The sequence below is a fragment of the Medicago sativa genome, chromosome 4 (genome assembly GCF_051527215.1).
Source record: "Medicago sativa cultivar Bolivia chromosome 4, Bolivia_mono, whole genome shotgun sequence".
NCBI lineage: Eukaryota > Viridiplantae > Streptophyta > Magnoliopsida > Fabales > Fabaceae > Medicago > Medicago sativa.
This window is the reverse complement of record NC_140752.1, coordinates 81,995,837-82,016,532: the sequence shown is the minus strand read 5'-3', so window position 1 is coordinate 82,016,532 and position 20,696 is coordinate 81,995,837. Positions and strand designations below refer to the sequence as shown.

Here is a 20,696-nt window from a genome sequence, read left to right as displayed (position 1 = left end):
TTTTTTGTTTATCTTAATGTCATATTATAAAATTATTATTTTTAATCGTTATTCATTATTAATCATTATATCCTTTTAAAGAATGACTATAAAAAAAAACACAAGACAAACGTTACTCTCTAATTAATTAGACACTAACTAATATTGTTGTACAAATCATACATGGGACAACAATCAATCATATTAATTAGTTAAATTGATTTTTTTTTTTATGTATTGTATCTAGGCATGGCAACAAAACCCATGCCCGCGAGAATCCATCTGAATCAAACTCAATTTGACGGGTTTTTCCCCGCTTTGACTCAGTTTGGGTTTTCCCCGATTTCAAAATACGGGTACGGGATGAGTAAAGGGAATATAGGTATACTCACCCCAAACTCGACCCAAATGTAGAAAATCATTTTATTGCCCCTTTTATATAAAAAGAAACTCAAACTATAAATCATTTCAGTCACACAATCAGAGTCTCAGTCTATCAGATGACACCCACTTCTCAGAGTTCTCTCTATTCTCCATCACCATAGCCATGACCTATCGCCGTCATTTCTTTGCAGGATAATGCATTCCAACATTGCATCCGAGGCAGAAAAATACTTCTATTTTATTAAAAAAAACTATCCATTGCAGGGATGGAGCGGGAATACCCGAACGCGTCAGATACGGGGATGAGATTCGATTTCTTATCTCCGTTGGATATGGGTTAGGTAGCGGATAAGTATATGGTAGTAGGGTACGGGGACGGGGAAGGTAAAACTTGTCCCCATCCGCCCCATTACCATGCCTAATTGTATCTTCTAAATAATAGTGGGAGTAATTATAATATACTAAGTATAATTTGATATAAGAATCTTGCACGATACACATATTTATTGTTTATAAATTTATATAAAAATTAAAAAAATGCTAAAAAAATTATAAATATTTTTTAATGATATATAAAAATCACGGGGCTTATTAACGTCCCCGTTATCATTATTGTGATTTTATTATTTATAATATTTTCACATATTTTTGGTCTACCGCTTTATAATATTTGATAACAACTATTTCAATATTTTTATTTTTATCTTCATCATTATAATTAATTTTTTCTTATTTCTCAATGTAAATAATATTGTAAATGCGTTTTGACGCATAAATCGTAATTTAAGGATCAGCCCGTGCGGAGCACGGGCCCGTGCTTAGCACGGGTATGTTGCTAGTTATTACAATTTCCAATGCATTCAATACACAACTTTTCATTTAAAACTTACTATTTAATGTGCTTAACCAATGTCCCGAGGGCACTCGTTAACATTTCCCATTAATTAATGCCAGTGATTGAGCCTTACAATTGTTTTCTTAATTACCTTGTGCTTTGTTGATACTACACCACTACCGTCTACACCATGGGAAATGGTCCAATTCCTCGAACAAGGGAGAACGTTAGAACTCAAGGGCTCAAATATACAAAGCACACCCTCTCTGTTTCTCTCCATTATAAAACTAGGAAAATATAATAACAGGGCTAGTTAAATGAAGAAGGAAGTCATGATAGTTGTATCCAAATAAGTAACTCAATATCTGTATTATAAATTCAAAAGTACAAGCAATAGTCCCAAACTGGTAGCTAGAAAGAAAAAAGGTACAGAGACTTCTCACACCATACAATACAACAAAGATCTAGTAATATCATCATAACCTAGTACAATTTCATCACACACAATAAAGAAATCTTGCATGCAATGTCTATTGCATGCATTTAACTGACCTCATAATGATATTTGGCAAATCTAGAAGTGCTTAAGGGCTAGGAGTTGAAGGTGGTGGGGAAAAAAATGGGAAGGAGGGGGAAGTGGTTGGGATTGAAGGAAGGTTGGGAAGAGAAGTACAAGAAAAAAAAGGGACTAAGCCAATGGCTTTTTCAAAAGGTAATAAATCTGGAATTGGGTATACCCAACCTAATCTTCGTGTACTCTATCCTCACAAAGTCAGTAAATCTATCTATAAAGCTAAAGTAGAAAAGAAAAAGGTAAAGGCCAAATTTAATTATTTACTCAAATTATTTAATTACGATAAACTTAAAGAATAATGCTAATACACACCCACCTTAATTGTGTTAGCATGCTACACCTTCTTGCTTTCCACTAAAAGTCCTTTTCTCTTTCTTCAATTGTGTTTAAATGCATGTCCCTTAAAGTAATATCATTATCTACAATCATCAATTTCTCTCTCCATTAAGAAGAAAAGACATCATCAGTTCCTCTCTTACTCCCCCTTATTCAAACTGCCTTATGAACATCTCGTCGAATTAATAACAATGTTTTCAAGATCCCTAAAAAAAACAATGTTTTCAAGTAAAAAATGATATTAGATTGGGTCTGTTTTAAAAAAAATGAGATTGGGTTTTACGAAAAAATTCGGGAAAATTCCTTCAACAAATAACCAAACAAAATTACAAAAATTGGTTTCTATCAAAATATTTTTTAAAAAATTCTGGAAAGTTTATTAAAAAAAAAATCAAAATGTGGAGCATATTTAAGGAAATAGGCTAATGGTTGAATAATAATAGATCTTGTGTAGAGTAAATTAACCGGAACAATAGAAAAACAATGAAGATTTTCTTCATTCCCTGTTTGCTCGAGAGAAAGAGAGGAGCTTATAGGTGTGGATAAAAAAAATTACTTTTAGAACTGTGCATTTAATGGAGAGAGAAATTGATGATTGTAGATAAAAAAATTACTTTAAGGGACATGCATTTAAACACATTTGAATAAAGAGAAAGGGTATTTTTGGTCTAAAGCAAAAAGGTGCAGTATGCTAACACACACCTTTTAAAATTAAGGTGGGTGTGTATTAGCATTACCCAAACTTAAAAATTCATATCCAAATTTGATTATATAGATATACAATTAATTGTGGTTTTAACCGAATTTTTGGTTATACCGCGTTTTATTGAAATCTCATATCTTTCGACCAAAAAAAAAAAGATATACAATTAATTGTCCGACGAAATTTGAACTCCAAACATATCACTTATTTATCTTAAAAAGTGAATTCTAACCACTACACAATTTAAAAAATATATATAACTAATCATAATATATGTCTGTCTTTCCATTAATAATAATAATAATAATAATAATAATAATAATAATAATAATAATAATAATAATAATAATAATAATAATAATAATAATAATAATAATAACAATAATAATGTGCTTGCCTTGTAAATATTACTGACACTGTTTCTGTTTCTAAGTACTCCTTGTGCGAGGAGGGCCAATTGTGTGGTATTAATTCATTTTAGCTTCTTAAAATAATAATAATAATAATAATAATAATAATAATAATAATAATAATAATAATAATAATAATAATAATAATAATAATAATAATGTGCTGTTATATATTTTTTAGGAGTAATGTGAATGTGTAGCTATTTGTCTACTATCACAATCAATGCATGGATCATGGATGAATTGAAGCCATACGTACTAAAAGGAATAACTAGGTGAGATATGTTTAATAAAACAATATAGAAATGTATGTCGCATGTTTTTTTCGTGAATTCATGTGGGCTCGGGAATTCATGTCTAAACCTCACAAGTTATGACCAAATTACTTCGACATTACTTGTTTCTCTTGTAGAAAACCGTAGTTCTCATACACACATATATGTCTAAAATAATTTTGTAGATCTAACCATTCAAAATATTTAAAATTGTCACGTCAATTAATGTTTTTAATTCATATTTCTAAGACTGTTTCCAAACTTCAAGTTCATATGCTAAACGTAGTCTTGACCTGGTGACCTGAATTTTTTAGTGGTAAAAGTTTTAGTGTCCCGTCAAGCGTGCCAAATTTGTTGCCGAACTTGAAAGTTAGCCGAAATATTTATTAATAGCTCTCAACTATGATCTTATTTCTTCAAGTGATTATGATGATGAAGGAACTATGTCCCTCATCTATGGGTTCCTTAACTACTCCAAAGAGTGTTAAATATGATATTTTTGGGGTTTTTGAGTTAATAATCTAAAAAATGTATAAAGTAAAGATAAAGACAGAAAGACAAAGAGATAAAAATGCGTAAAACAGCTTTGATTGATTAATTGTGTGTTGAAAATAAAAGCTCAAAATTTAAAGGCAAACACCAATCCTAGTAGCCAAAATGATGTGACCTACAGAAAGGCGTGTTTGACTAATTACGCTGGTAATATGTGAGTGTTCCTCTAATGAGGGTACATGACACCCCACATTCAACTAACTGTCTTCCACTTCGCGGTGTAAGCTATTGTTCGACTATTTATGCGCGTAATGTGTGAGTGTTTCTCTAGTAAGGAGTACATGGCACCCACATGCAACTTACAATCTTACACTCTGTGTTCATTGCTTCGTTCAGTCAGTAGCAATATAAACATGTAACGTGAGTTAAACGTCTTATTGCCCAGTTTCAATGAATTTTGACTAAGTTTAATGTCTTCTTGACATTCACATACTTCAATAGACTCGAGAAAGATTCGGCTGAACCTCGTTCGTCTATGTTAACGCTCACCTAACCTGCTATCGGGAACTCATATGTTCTTAAATCGCTTATCTGCCAGTTTTGACTAATAAGATATTTATTTTTTAATTTGATAAAAATCACTATTGCACCTAACATTGTTTTGTTTGATTGTCAGGACCAATAGTCAATATCGCTCTCAATCTTTATAGTTAGAAAGCCAAAGTTGTGCATCAATGTCAAATTAATATCTTTTGTTTTTTTATGATAAAATTAATATCTTTCATTTATAGGTAGTATTACGATGATTTGTCAAGAAAAAAAAGGTAGTATTACGATGAATATATTATCATTTCAAAAAGTATTTTTTTGACAAAATATTTATAAAGTTAATTTGATAAAAAATAATTATTATTTATCGTATGTTTTTAATATAGGTAAAATAAACAAATGTGTCGTTGATTGTGATATGGAAGAAGCATACGGGTTTTGTTGTTTGTATAATGCCAACTACATTGCACAACTTTTTCAATAAACATTAATGTAGATCATTGAATACAAACACGCTTGACGTGAGATTTTGTTGATAGATGTAATGTAATAAGTAAGTTATCTTAGTTTTCCTCAAAAAAAAAGTAAGTTATCTCAGTTGATGTTTCTTTGACAGTTTGACTAATGTTGAGCTCGGAATCCAACTCTCATAATAAGCATTTTTATACTTAAAATAATCTTTAGCTTGAACAAAAATTTACGAATTTTTTTACCAAATTCATTATTTATAAAGTCAAGTAATCTAGCAGTTATATAGATTTGTGTGGAGAAGTGAGAAATTTGAAGTCTGAATCTTGACCCTTATAAATAATGACTTTGGTTGCTACAGCCTACACTTACGGAACATTTACGGTATAATTTATTATCAACCAAGAAATTTCATATTTCAATAAAAGTCTCACCAAATAAAACTGTTGCTCAAGGTTTATCTCAATAAAATGTCCACACTCACTATACTTCAACGCCATTAAATATTTTTTAGAAGCACAAGCATCACAAACAAATATCTATACAGTTTTCATGAATTTTTAGCATATGTGAATTAATTCTAAGAATTTCAGCATATTCTGAATTTCAGATTCATTTGTAATACCAGTATGCCTCAGCAATACATTATTATCACTATGCGTTTGGTCAAGAGCCAAATAAGCTAATCAATCTCACTGCTCCTAGTCACTTTATTGAACCTAAAACATAATAGTGAATGTTAGACCTTGAAACTCATTCTTGAACAATCCTTGATATGCATATTAATGAAAGGAAATATAGTGCAGAGGGTATTTCCAAAATGGCTTTGGTATATCACTTGGTAGCCTATAGAATCCACCATCTAACATCATTACTCCCAAGATTCCAGAACCAAAGACTATTCCCATTAGGAAATTTGGAACCATACTTGCAATAATCATCATGAGACCTTCAACTAAGAAGACTGAAATAAAAAGCAAAGATATAAAGTACACAAATTGTTCATGTCCTTGGTGAAGTCCAACTAGGGTAATAAACCAATGCTCCTGGGATCAATGACATCAATAGCAAGAATGGAATAGAAGATAATGTATTGCCAATGGTAAATGCAATGACACCATAATGCCCATTGAGTCTTTCTCATTCAAATACCTAATCCAAACACTGAAAGAATTAGGATTGTGGCATATATTTGATCAAGCATCTCAAAGAAGTTGGTTTAAGGAAACATTTTTGTTTTCATTTTCAATTATAAAAGTACCAACTTGTTTCATTTTGTCTTTTGTTTTTAATGTTTTGCTATGAAACACTTGGATTTGGATTGTGTACACTCACAGTCGCATGACTCCGCGGCATTATTTATATCTAGATTGTCTGGTCAAGATCGAGGGTCTAGATTTCAAACTCAATATTATAGATTCAAAAAATCAAAACATGCACTAAAATCTTGACAAATGTGGACAATTGTGTGCAGTCACGCTACACACAATCAGGACCGGACAAGTTTGAAATCAAAATACCAAGTTCAAAATATTGGTCGGCCAAACGGTTTGACTTAGTGTAGTCACACTTAACACAATCCAAATATTTTATAGCAAACAATTAAAAGAACTTTTGTTTTTTTTTTTGAAAGAAAATTAAAAAAACTTCTGTTGTTTTCCCTGTTTCATGTACAAAATTTAAGAAAATAGAAAAATAAAGTGATAAAAATGTGGCATTTGTATACACCCTCAGTTTTTCCTTATGCATGGGGAATGGGGATAAAAGGAGAATGCTCATGTGACAAAAACCTTATGAAAAATTACTTTACCCTCATATCCTCCACAAAAGAAGGGAATCCAGAAACAGTTATGAATGTCAAGAATGTAACAACAAATACAAGCAGTGAACCTCTGGCCTGAAAAAGTAAATAAATTTAGGCCTTAAAACTAGCTTTTCTTAGGATTGTGAAATATAGTAGTTTATGCTCAAGTTTTATGCATTGTTAAGTTGTTAATCATACTCTTAACCCAACATGCCTTACCTGAATTGATTCACCACTTGAACCAATCTCAAAGAACATAGTTTCAAGACTTAAAGCCAATGCACCACAGATAAGCAAACGTAGCCGATAATAGCCTGCTTCACGATGCATATTCACGAAAGATCTTCTTGTAAGAATGAGACATTAGGTTAAAAAGTCGGCTTGGCTTTTCTTCTTCATTGTGTCGAAGACCTGCATCAATTTGTTCAGCAACTTTTATATTCTTTTTTGTGATCTTAGCTTACATGATAAATCAGTTCATTTATCATTGTATGAATGACTGCATATGCATATTAAATAGTTTCTTAAATAACTACATACACTTCCCTTGAAATATAAATCAATTCATTTACTTCATATTTATTTTGTCCATTTTTATGATCTTAGAGTCACGCTTAATAAAAGATAGGTAACTGTAATCTGGCCTGCAACATCAAAGATTTTTATGTCTATGTGACCGCGGCTAAAGATGCATCAGACACAATATTAAAGATTGTAACGCGATTGTTACTTGCTTACTAACACCACGATTTAAAATCATAATTAATAGTTTTAGTAATGTTTCTCTTCTATTTTTCCTCGCTTCCATCCTTATGATGGAGTATAACAAAACTCACCTTTTTTTTTTAATTTCATAAAGTTCTTTTTGAACTTGGTGACTAACTTCAGATGAATCATATGATTTAACAAGAATTTGGATAGCTTCTTTTGTGCATAGTCCTCCAGTTATCCCTATCTCAGGGTCCTGCAAATAATAGGTGAACCAGTTAAATTATTAGTATGTAGTTTACGGAAAACTGAACTAATTTCACTTTTTGAAGCTAATAGCTTAAAACTAAGATTCTTCTGCACACAAAATGTTTGCAAGAACAATAAATACTCAACATACCTGTTCAAAATCCTTGTTAATTAATTGTAGGTGAGCTGAATAGTACACAACTTCTCTAACTGTTATTCATCAACATTGTATCATCTTCTGTTACATATGCCTGATTTCAGTTAAGAGAGAAAGAAAAGTGATTAATAAGAAAAAATATGACACATTATTGGTTAATAAAAAATGTACTATTTTGAGACGAGTTGTTCAAAAGCTAAGACGAAAAATTCTTACCGATTCCATAAGCTAGTGCTTGTTTGCGGCCATTGATTAGGATATTCCCTGTTTGTTTTGTTTTAGAGCCTAATCTTCCTGAAAATTCATATCAAGTATAAGATGTTATTATTGCGTTTCAAAAGATATGAACTACTGAAATTGAGTTAAGCATGGACTTGCTTCTATGCAAAGTTAGTTTGACCCACAAAGAAATCTTTGGAACTAAGAGGAGACCCCTATAATTACATTTTAGAAGTGAAAACAACTTCGACAAGTGAAATAAATTTTGAGGTTTTAAAGGTCATCATCATAGGATCTAGGTTTGCGGTGTCACAACCCCGTCAGTGCATGTCGTTAGCTACATCTTGATTGTCCCATCAATACGACACTGTGTATATTTCAAGGTCAGTATTTTAAGTTTAAACAAATAAAATTATTGAAATTTGAATTGTTCAATCTTGATTGGATGGACGTGACTGATTGCGCGCAGACACATTGCACAAAATCCAAACCATCGTCATAGGCCAGAATAATAACATACGTGCAAAATATATTTTAAGGTTATATTATTAGGTGACAATTGTATAATACAATTGATGATTGATATATGAATTTCTACAAATTTGTGGCTCGTGAATACATCAGCCTTCTAAAGCATCAAGAAGAGTGGACTTGCCACAACCAGAACGACCTATTATGGCTAAGTAAGAGTTGTCCTGGTTTTCATAGCCTCTTAGACCTTGAAGTATTGGTTTTCTTCCATTTTTCCATTTGTAACAGTCACCCAAAGGTCCTCCCATGTCAAGAAAATACCCTCCTCCTTATCATTTTCTACTGATTTGGTGGCTTCCACCTCAAATGTGGACTCAAATTTCACAATTGTTGGCAACAGTTTAGAGCTATTGTCTTGCTCGCAATCTCTACCTTGTGGTTGAAGAAGAGAACTCATATGTTGTGTGTGTTTGGCCTATTTAGTACTTACTATATAAAATATATTGTATGTAATATATAGCAAGTGTTAAATGACTTTAGCAAAGGTAGAATACCAAACAGAACATATGCCACTTGAGCAAACTTTGTGATAGACAACAACATGGAAAAATGAAATCAACAGAAATTTTACTGTGTGTGATTGTGTACACTACTGACAAAAGGTTACGGTGTGAAGTGGGAAATTCCACTGCACCCCACTCCTGACAAAAGGCCTCATGAGGTTCTAGACATTCAAACCATCATCACAGTGGAAACATCCAGAGCACATACACATGATGCACAGCTTCTTCTGTCAGTTCCAAAGAATTTTCAGCCAGAAGAGCCACCAGATTGCATTATGTTTTTTTTTTACTGGTCCCATATCATATTTCTGTCAAATTATACATACATATTTTTAATTTTTTGTAACATAAATGCTAAAATTCTAAACATGTGGACGAACAAAAGGGCCAGACACATATGGAGGGCTCTTAAATGTTGGACGTGAATAGTAGTTAAAGTTGGTCGAGTCCTAGTTAATGGATCATGTATGGTATGAATAGTCCCCCAAAGACAGAGTCCACACTGACAAACAAAGTCACCAAACAGCATTCATACTCCGCCCACTTGACTTGAATCAGGTAATTACTATCAGTAAAAGTTATTTTACCGGTTGCTAGTAGTATGTAGTTAGTTTTGCTTTGGTCGTAAAATAAAATTTGAAAATAAAAATATTGTTTTTGAGTATTTACTTTTACATCATGGTAGAGTGGAAAAAGAGGTCCTCGTTAGCTAAACTCAGTTGGTTGGGACAGTGCATAATATATGCAAGGTTATCAAAAAAGAGTGGAAAAAGAGGAGTTAAGAAGTTGAATGATGAGGAGATCACCCTCAACAAAAATATAACATTTTGTTTTTGAGTTTTCCTTTTTAAACAAGACAAAGAGGAACATATTAACCACAAAAAATATCTACCCAACACAAGAAATGCACGTATAGAACTGAAGATTAGGAAAAGTTACATATAATATCACAACAAAACCAACCAAGCACACAAGCTAAATGGTTAAACCCAAATACAGTAAGGAATTACCCACCAATGATTAAGGTCAAAACTAACATTTGATTTTTAGCTTTTTACCATGAAAAAGATACTAACTTAACTTTATTAAACATATGAACAAGTGAAACCTTCTTTTATCGGAAACAACGGAAATTCCTTTCATTCCAAATAACTCAAAACACAAGCAAGTCAAATAACATGGAGAGAATTTCTGGATTTTTTTTTTTTTTTTTTTGGAGAATCCTCCTAGCGCACCAAACTGCAAAATATGGTCAAATAGATGTAAAGGGTTCACCAAATAAATACCGAACCATTGCCTAACTAAGACTCAGATGCTTTCATAATTGTCACATCGCAAAATCAGGTGATCAATGTCTTCCTCTGGACCGCAACCGCTAACACACACATTCAAATTTGATTGAATAACTTCACACCTTACTAGATTGTCTTTTCAAGAAATATTATTCCTTAACAAGCGCCAAACGAATATAGATTCTTTGAGCGAAACTACTTTATTCTAAATAATGTCAAGAAATTCAACCCGACTTCTCGACTTCAATGTCGTCAATATGTGATAAACCCCACTAATGATGCAACCTTTATTGGACGTGAGATGTCAACTCCACCTATCTTCAACACCAACATGTAAAAAAATGTTAGCTAAAAGCTCACAACTCTCCCCTAACATCTTCTCCTCCCAAGCAAATAAATGACGCCGCTATTTCCAAGCATCTCCACCAAACTACCAATCGAAAGAATACATCCCGTCAACTATTAAGAGACGATTCTTAGCTAAATCATACCTACGCTTAAACCTATCACACAAAGTTCCCCTCTATCCATGCATCTGACCAAAAGAACATTTTGGTCTCATCGCCCACAATCCACACCAAATTCTCATCAAACCATATACCTACTGTCAACCCATCCCCTTTACGAATGCCCACCATTTGCTTCCAGCAAACAGATCATGACCTCCCACCTTCCTTAATACAACCCCCTTTCAACCTCATACATTGCTGCTAAAGCCATATACCACGAACTATCATGCTCTAGTTACAACCTTTCAACACCATTACCTAACAACCCCTGATGGTAAGTAACTGACGAGAATCTATCAAAGGAATAATTCTAGCTTTTCATTTCAACACCAAAGTTGCCTCATTCAACCAAGAATCGTAGGATTTATTGGTACATAAAAAACACGGAATAAATATATGTGAGTGATACATAAAAAAAAATACGAGACAAATATTTATCATTGAAAAACAAAATTTAGATAAATATTTGTCATTGAAACTTAAAAAAACTCAAAGACATGTTTTTGTTATAATTTATTATAAAAACATATTGTATACGCTCGATTGGTAGGGACAACGCATAATATATGTAAAGATTGAGATTCAAACCCTAAACACCCTCACTTCTCCTTGTTAAAATGTGTGAGCTCCGGTCACTAGACTACTTGATAAAAAAAAAACTTAACACAAAAAATTTGTTAATTTAATAAGTTTACAAGATAAACACAATAACTTCACATTTTTTCTCTCAAAAAAAAATAACTTCACATTTTTATTAAGTTTGCAGGAAGAGAAGACCCATTGATTCTCCTCCGTTGCATGCGCCGAAGAAGTAGGAGCTTATGATTCCACCATTGCTTCGTCACATTTCGGATACATGTGAGTTCTTCTCACCTTTTTTTTATGCTCCATCCAATTTGAAATTTGTGGTTTTCATTCCTGCACCACATTTCCCTATTCGTTTGATTTTCTGGTTATACCGTTTTGGTATATCGTTCTTCAATGAGGAAAAAAAAAATGGAACATTTTTGGTATAGTTGCTGGGAAATTCTGCATAATTCATACTATCTGAAGGGTTATTATGTGAACCGATTCATAAACTATCATAATGGAAACATATAATAAGATATTTTGCTTTCACTAATTAATATCTTAATTGATTTATGTATGTGCTTGAATGGAACCATATAATAAGATAAAATTAAGATATAGATAATGACATCTCATTGGACTGTGGTTGGTTAGAAACTTTCTTAGATTACATGTAATTATGTCTGTCTCTTCTGAAATTCTTTTTACTATGTTATGAGATATTGAGATTATTCAGCTCAATATTTTGTGCATTGTACATAGATTCATGGCAACGAGAACGAGAGACTGGAGGCGCCAAAGGCCTCCGGTGAATTTGGGAGACCCTATTCCTCCAGGATACACAGATCAAGCTTGGGCAGCTGTGCAGGTTCGCTAAAATTTACTTATGTCTCATACATGTCCCGATGATGATAACAATCATAACATAATAAAACATGTTACTTTCTAAAATCTAAATACACATTGTTTCCTTTTTATTGAGATGCTTCCAACATATATATATCTGAATTTTTCCTTCATTAACTTAGAACTTGGGAAATTGTTGCTTTGACTCCTTACAAATTTAATATAGCACTCTTTATTGCTTGAGCTTAAACAACCCACACTCAAAGTACAAGTATAATATTTTAAGTTACAATTGACTTGTCATTTTTTCATAATATGTAGAACATTATTTAGAGTTCATCCATATTCGTTCTAGAGAAAGTTTTTGCTTGGGGTCGATTTATGCTAGAAACAGTAGGGTTTGACTTCTCCTTGACCTTATTGATGACCAAGAATAGAACTCGATAAACAACTATCATACCAAACATGATAACAAGATCAACCCACTTAGAGTGACCCATTTGCACATGCCATATATCTGTTAGTACATCTCTACCACTAACGGTTATGGTACCTCCTTCTTGATAACCAACAAATGTTAAGCCTTCAAATTCATTCTTGAATGATCCTTGGAAAGCATATGTGAGGAAGGAAGTGTAGTAGCAGGGGTACTTCCATAATGGCTTTGGAAGATCACTAGGAATTCGATAGAATCCACCTGTTAAAATCGCAAGTCCTTCAACTCCACCAGCAATGATCACCCCCATCACAAAATTTGGGAAGATACTCCCCACAACCATCATAAGGCTTTCAACCCACATCATAATGGCAAATAGGATAGAAGCAAAGTATAGATAGTGCTCTAGTCCTTTGTGTAGTCCAGAAAGGTAACACACTATTGATCCGGAAATGAGAGAGATCATTAGCATGTATGGAATAGAAGATAATATATTGCCAATCAGAAAAGCAGTAATACCATAGTGCCCATTTAATCTCTCTCGTTTAAATACCTAATATGGTGGAAGGGAACATTGTTAGTTAGAAATGAAAACAATATTGCAGACGCATTTGTACCCAAAATTATAATAACCAAAGGAGGGCACTTTTTTTTTCTTTCGTAAATTGATACTATAATTCAAATAAAAATAACAAAATTAAACCAAAAAAATTGATTAACTCACTTTAGAGTGTAAAGTAAGTATTATCAACAATTGGTTAACAAATCAAATGTGAAAATTGCATGTGCATCATAATAAGTCATGACTTTGTTGAAATAGCAATCCTAATTTACTCTATTTATACTTCCTTTTTACTTTAGATGAGTCAAGTTCTTTTAGAATTTGGATACAATAGTCTACTGCTAGAGTTCAATGCAGTGAAGCTTCAAAGGCGAAAGACAACAATTTTACCTTCATTTCCTCAATCAAGGGAGAGAATCCACCAACAAGTGTCATGAAAGTCAAGACTGACATAAAAAATGAAAGTAGCGATCCTCTGACCTGAAGCATGCCATGTACAATGATACTGTTACCGTTCAAATTTATAAATCACTGGGAGTGCTGGTAATATACTCTCTAAAATACTTCTTTTAACACAATTATTTTTACAGGTTGAAATTGACATTGGTTTCACTAAATGTTCTAAGTTCTATATGAAAATTAGCAGAAGGTATTTCAAATGATAAGGAAGAATGTGTTGCTAGCATTTTTATTAAATCTAATGTTAATCATTGTTACATTATATAATTAAAAGTTGATTTTCTTTTAAAGCAAGCTTTTATTACCATTTTGTATTTTACCTGAATAGATCGAGTACTTGAACCGACTTGGTAGAAGATAGAGCCTAGGCTTATAGCAATGGCAATAAAGACAACAAGACGTAACCAGTAATTGCTGATATCACGATACAATTGTTGGGAGGATCTTTTTATAAGAACCATGCACTGAGTCAGAAATGGAGCGTGGGTCCTCCTATTCCTTATCGCACTCAAATCCTAGAACATACAATTTCACGAAGCAAAATGTTAAATCATATGGTTAATGTTGGTTCAATGGTGGACCACCTTGATATGTGGTCACGCTGGATCAATACATAAAAGCCATTTTGAAATTCTAACGATGATCAACAACAACCATTGGAAGTAGAAGCTCATCGTCCTTCATATTATATTTGTTTTCCCTTGTATTTATCAAACCGACACCGATCAAGTCAGTGTCTCAGTCATGAGGGCGAGGAGACAAGAACTTCTACTTCCAGAAGATGACGTTTTTTGTTGTTGGATTTTTGAAAGATTTTCAGGTACCATCTATCAAAGTAATCTCTAGTACAATTTGTACCTCCCTCATTGTTGAATTTGAAAAGTACATTATATTCTGTGCTTTTCTAGTCTAAGTCTAATTTAGGAATGTACTATGATACTTACTCTTTCACTTATTTTTGTAACTTCAATCAAAACTTGACTTTTAATTTCAGATTCTTTATAAGAATTTACAAGGATATCAATTGCGTCTTCAGTAATTACTCCTTTACCAAAGCATTCTTCAGTGTCCTGAAAACAAATTAGACGAATCCATTATGTTTCAGTTCTTAAAATGTTTTGTTGCTTCTAATCTAGAGAATTTTGAATATACTTAACTGTAAAATATCACTGTAAAAAAAAATTAACTTAGCGACAAAAATCGAGAGGAAAAAAAAGAAAAGAAATCCATCTCTAATTTTTTTAAAGGCTGGCACGAAATTAGAGATGAATTTTAATTTTTCTGGTATTAAATTATGTTTGCTAATTCTATTTTATTATATTGTACTATACAGTACCTCTAAAGTTCCCAAAGCTTTCAAATAAACATTATTTAGACTCAGGGTTGGCATATATACCTGATCAAAATCATTGTTTATGATCCTTAAGTAGTGATCAGAAGGATTATAGTGAGTTGGGCAAGGGAAACCATTTGAAGCAAAAAACTGCAATGAATCAAGTGTTACTATATATGTAATTTGCCAACTTGAAATCAATATCTACAAGGATTCTAGTTCCTAACCTGATTTGCTTCAGAAGCTGTACCAAAATATACTGTCTCCCCAGAGGAAAGAAGACAGAGGTCATCAAAAAGTTGAAAAACTTCACTACTAGGCTGATGTATGGATGCAACAATTGTCCTTTGAATATCATCCCTTAGACTTAAACTTGCAATCCTGCTCATAACATAGTAGGAAGCTGCACTATCAAGTCCACTAGTTGGTTCATCAAGGAAAAGAAGTCTAGGGTGTGTTAGAATCTCAATGCAAATGCTTAGTCTCCTTCTTTGCCCCCCGCTTAGGCCTTTAGAACCATACCCTCCAACCCTTGTGTTAATAGCATCTTGCAGGCCCATTTCTGCGAGTGTGATGTCTGCTTGCCTCTTCTTCTCTGCTATAGACATTGAGTTTGGAAATTGAAGTTGAGCTGAGTAGTATAATGTTTCACCAGCTGTTAAAGTTGACAGCATAGCATCATCTTGTGTTACATAGCCCTGAATTTACATTGTGCATTGTGGCAGAAAGGTCAGTAACTGTAAATAATCAATCTGCTCTCTAATACTTTGTTTCATTTTTTAGGACTTATTGTGTAGTTTTCAGGAATTTTGTCTTACTGATGTTCCATAAGCCAGTGCTTGTTTTTTGCCATTTATAAGAATCTCCCCCGATTGCTGTATGTTTGATCTCAATCTTCCTGCGACATTGCTCGAATCATATTATAATAATTCACAAGAAAAAGGAAGATATATCAACTCTGTTGGGAATTGCTTCTTGAAGGACCGATTTCAATTATATTTGGAGTTTGGACATAACTGAAATAAGTCAAATTACTCTAGAATCAGGTTATAGTGTGCAACTCTTCCTTTTTCTGTCGCATGTAACCTGATTCTAGAGTAATTTAACTAATGTCATTTATGTCCAAACTCCAACTATCATTGAAATTGGCCTTTCAAGAATCAATACTAAAACAGAGTTAGAGGTTTAAAAAAAAAAAACTAGCGTAATATTGAAAGTTAGTGACTTAGTGGTTATAACAATACATAAATGAAATGATATGACCGAGAATAATAATATGCTATGTGACTCAAACTTAGTGGTCACACATGCATGTAAATTGCAGTAAACTACTAGTACTAATACCTGCCAAAGCATCAAGGAGTGTGGATTTGCCACAGCCTGAAGGACCCATTACTGCCAAAAGCTTCCCTGGCTGAGCATAACCTGTAAGTCCATGCAGAATTAGTTTTCTATTCTTTCCATTTGTAACAATGGCCTCCAAATTCTCCCATGTCACAGTAATTCCACCCTTTTTCCCCTCACCCATGTCAGTGAACTAATTGGTGTACATCTTACATCAATTACAAATGGTTATTTATGGTCGGAAGATGACAAATTATTGTAGCCTAAAGGAATTTTTTCCACTATATAGATCATGCAGCATCATGCACGTATTAATTGTGTCTGATAAAACAGAAGGGTGTCGGTACGTTGATGTGAGTGATTGCCGTATTTTGAATGTGAATGTTCCACCGCACTCAATTTTTTTAACTAAACTAGGACCAGCAATGTCAACATTAATCCATAAGCACTTTTGTTCCCTTATTTAAAAAAATGAAGTTATTGTTAATTTTCTAATTTAACTTTTTTTTATCTTCAACTGAATTTTAGTCTTTCGTCTCACTTTTGATGAAGTGGTCTATTCATTTATGACATGTCAACAAAAATATGTCTAATTATCATTGTCACGTTATAAGAGGGAACTTTGAGCGAAAGATCTCGAGTTCAAGTTCTGAAAACAACTTCTTGTATAAAAATCAGGGTAAGACTGCATACAATACACCAAAAATGATGGGATCGGTTTTCGATCCTTCGTATGCAGGAGCTTTAGTGCATCAGACTGACCTTCTTTTATTTTAAATCATTGTCACGTCATAAATGAATAATTCACTTTTTTATTCATTGTCATGTTATAAATGAATAATTCACATCATAAAAAAATAATTTAAAATTGAGACGAGGGATCAAAATTCAAAAAATAAATAAATTGGGGATCAAAAAATCGATTTTTAAAACAGGGTAACCAAAAGTGCGTTTAAGTTATAAAAAAAAGTGCTTGAATATGAATTTGATAAATTCCATTCTTTTATGGGGGTTGCATCTGACTGGTCGACCTGTTTAATTCATTCTTTTTGGTGGAGTGAGTTGAGATATTGATAGGTTTTCTTTTGGCCCTCTATTTTACCTTTGTGAGTTATCTCATGTAGCTTTGAAAAACACAAAAAATGTCATTTGAAAGTTATCTTTCAAACAATTTGCACATTTGTGAGGGAAAAAACAACGCTATAATCGCTACTAGTTGGTCTGTCAGCCTAAATAGTAATAAAAAAAAAACTCTTTTTACCACTATTATCTTAAATGCCAATTTTCTATTATATTTGGCAAATAGAGTTGAGAGAAGAAATTCATTTAATAAATCCCTTTAGTTTTATGATTTCAATCTCATGTCTATTACTTGTCAAAAAAAAAAAATCTCATATGTCTATAATAGTTATGTCTATAATAGTTTGAGTTGGTGAGCTCATTAACTTTTTATTTTTATTGTCTTGTAGCTTATTCTAGTTTTTTTTTTTTTTTTGGAGGGATTGTAGCTTATTCTAGTTGGTGAGCTCACTTTTGTAATAGATAGTTTTTATATTTTTTTGACTACTTAGTTACATATTTTGGTTATCTTTTTTGTTTGAAGAGGCTTAAATGGAATATATTATCCAAATCAAAGTGTTCTTCCTAGCATAAGGTGTGCCAGGAAAAGAACAAAGTCACAGACATATGTACAGAGGAAAGGAAACAGAAAAACAGACACTAAAAAAACAGAGAAAGAATAAGCATTAGCCAATGTCCAACATAGTGAACGGACTAAGCCACCAAGCATGGTAGTTGAAAGAGAGATTTGCGATTTTTCGCCTTCAACCACAAAAAAAGTAAGAGACTTAATCTTGTCAACAATCTGATATGTTGAACATTCATTGCCGGTAAAAAACCTGTTATTTCTTTCCTTCCAGATTTCCCACACAGTAGCATACCAGATCAACTGCATAATAGATTGACGCACCTTGGAACAATTGCCACCAACAAAACCGAACTGATTGAGGTAATCCGCAGGCTCACTAGGGATGATCAAACAGACACCCAACCAAAGATGAATAAAGTGCCAGACTTCCGCAAAAAATTGACAATGTAAAAATAAATGAGGAGAAATTTCCATCGAACCACAGCCACCAACACACAATCTAGCATCGAAAGCTAGAACTCCACGACGAAACAAATTATCCTTAGTTGGCAACCTGTCATGGAACAGACGCCAAGCAAACGGAACGACCTTCAGAGGAATATCCTTGTGCCAATGGTCTTTCGGAGAAACCGTAGTGAACGTGTTATGCTGATTAACCAGGACTTTATAAGCACTCCGAACAGTGAAATCATTACTCGATTCCAATCTCCAAAGCCACTTGTCCTCGTTATCTACCTGCAAAGTCACATTTTGAAGTGATAAATAGAGTTCCCTCACCAGCTCCTCCTCCCACGCAAACAACCCCCGCTTCCACCTCCACGCCTCACCACCCTACCCCCAGCCTAACTGACACATATCAAACACGGACACCTCTTTATACAACGACAAATCAAACAATCTACTAAACCTGTCCCTAAATGTCACTCCACCAACCCAAACATCTGTCCAAAACATTATTGACCTCCCATTTCCCACCACACGACTAACATGATCACTAAACCACTCCTCCCTACGTAAAGTGGCAATAACTCGCCACCAATAAGAAGCATCACGACCTCCATCTGACACACGGCCTCCCTCCACACCATATCGGGCCAACAACACCCTACACCACAAACTCTCCCTATCTATCAACAATCTCCAACACCACTTTCCTAATAACGCAATATTAAACTCCCTAATTCTCCTTACCCCCAAACCACCAACCTCCTTACTCAAACAAACAGAATTTCAGTCAACCCAAGATATTTTCCTATGGTCCTCACCCCCCCCCCCCCCCCCCAAAAAAAATTTAAAATAGATTCAATAGAGGAGACGATATCTGTCGGAGCCTTGAAGAAGGAAAGGGCATAAACAGACAGAGATGACAGGACATACTTTAACAGAACCAGGCGACCACCCAAAGATAAGTGTTTTGATTTCCAACCCGACAGTCTAGAATTAATACGAAGAACCAACGGTTTCCAAAAATCCAAGCGATGCGCATTTCCACCGACGGGCAACCCCAAATATACAAAAGGGAGACAACCAACCCTACACCTCAACACCAGCGCTGCCTCAGACAGCCAAGATTTAGAGACATTCACACCAACCAATTGACTCTTTGAAAAGTTCACTTACAGACAAGACAACGCTTCAAACAAAATAAGAACCGCACGCATCATGCGAACATTAGCCCAAGACTTCTCACCTAAAATAAGTGTATCATCCGCAAATTGCAAATGAGATACTACCACCGGATTACTGCTGCCCACACTATAACCGTTGAAAAGATGGTTTGAAGACATGGCATTCATCAACACATTGAAGCCCTCTGCAGCCAGAAGAAAAAGAAAAGGGGAAAGGGGATCACCTTGCCTCAATCCCCTCTCAAAAGGAAACTCGTCCGTTGGGCAACCATTCACCAAAACCGAAGTTGTGGCCGTTCCAATGCATTCTTTTATCCATTTCCGCCAAAGAGACGAAAAACCCATCTCACGCATCACCTCATCCAAGTAACCCCAATCAATAGAATCGTAGTCTTTCTCAAAATCCACTTTAAACAGAAGCAACTCTTTTTTTCCGTTTACGTGCTTCATCTACAATCTCATTCGCAACCAGAATGCCATCAAGAATTTGCCTACCTTTTATGAAAGCAGACTGAGCATCAGAAATAACAAACCCAATAATCAACCGCATTCTATTGGCAAGGACCTTCACTAATATCTTATACATACTTCCCACCAAAGAAATAGGCCGAAAATCTTAATGGTCTTTAATTTTATTGTTTTTATATCTTTTTACATTGTTTTTATGAAGTTTTTTATTAATAATTTTATTTTTGAAAAATCAATGGGAAGTTCGTCAGCCCGTCATAATACGAGACGAATTGAGATTTTCAACTCTTTACCTTTAGGTGATCCGCCTCACCTCAATTTAGACAGGTTTGTGACTAGGTAAACTGGTCCGTTTTGTCATCCCTAGTGACAAGTAAACTTCCTCAATTTTTGTAAAAATAGATATAAAAGGGTGTGTGCCATTT

At 33.8% G+C, this 20,696-nt stretch overlaps 2 protein-coding genes, 1 long non-coding RNA gene and 1 pseudogene across 4 annotated transcripts; 1 reads left to right on the top strand and 3 right to left on the bottom strand.

Moving 5' to 3' along the window:
• Positions 1-5,602: 5,602 nt before the first annotated feature.
• Positions 5,603-9,070, bottom strand: LOC146932664 (ABC transporter G family member 1-like; annotated as a pseudogene). Its single transcript, XR_015008020.1, has 7 exons — positions 8,768-9,070; positions 8,146-8,217; positions 7,918-8,025; positions 7,642-7,773; positions 7,029-7,220; positions 6,816-6,902; positions 5,603-6,157 (listed from the first exon to the last, which is right to left on the bottom strand). The product of XR_015008020.1 is annotated as an ABC transporter G family member 1-like (transcript).
• A 2,638-nt stretch (positions 9,071-11,708) lies between these two features.
• On the top strand, positions 11,709-13,828 carry LOC146932663 (uncharacterized). Its single transcript, XR_015007192.1, has 3 exons — positions 11,709-11,835; positions 12,310-12,415; positions 13,691-13,828. It is a non-coding gene; the product is annotated as an uncharacterized LOC146932663 (long non-coding RNA).
• Positions 12,546-16,738, bottom strand: LOC146932662 (ABC transporter G family member 1-like). Its single transcript, XM_085704382.1, has 8 exons — positions 16,528-16,738; positions 16,002-16,081; positions 15,411-15,881; positions 15,247-15,333; positions 14,795-14,920; positions 14,171-14,365; positions 13,782-13,871; positions 12,546-13,382 (listed from the first exon to the last, which is right to left on the bottom strand). Exons 1-8 carry the CDS (start codon positions 16,709-16,711, stop codon positions 12,723-12,725), a joined length of 1,893 nt encoding a protein of 630 aa, XP_085560508.1. The 5' UTR covers positions 16,712-16,738; the 3' UTR covers positions 12,546-12,722.
• A 1,419-nt stretch (positions 16,739-18,157) lies between these two features.
• On the bottom strand, positions 18,158-20,253 carry LOC146932661 (uncharacterized). Its single transcript, XM_085707780.1, has 4 exons — positions 19,796-20,253; positions 19,564-19,708; positions 19,046-19,384; positions 18,158-18,910 (listed from the first exon to the last, which is right to left on the bottom strand). Exons 1-4 carry the CDS (start codon positions 20,251-20,253, stop codon positions 18,158-18,160), a joined length of 1,695 nt encoding a protein of 564 aa, XP_085563906.1.
• Positions 20,254-20,696: the final 443 nt, after the last annotated feature.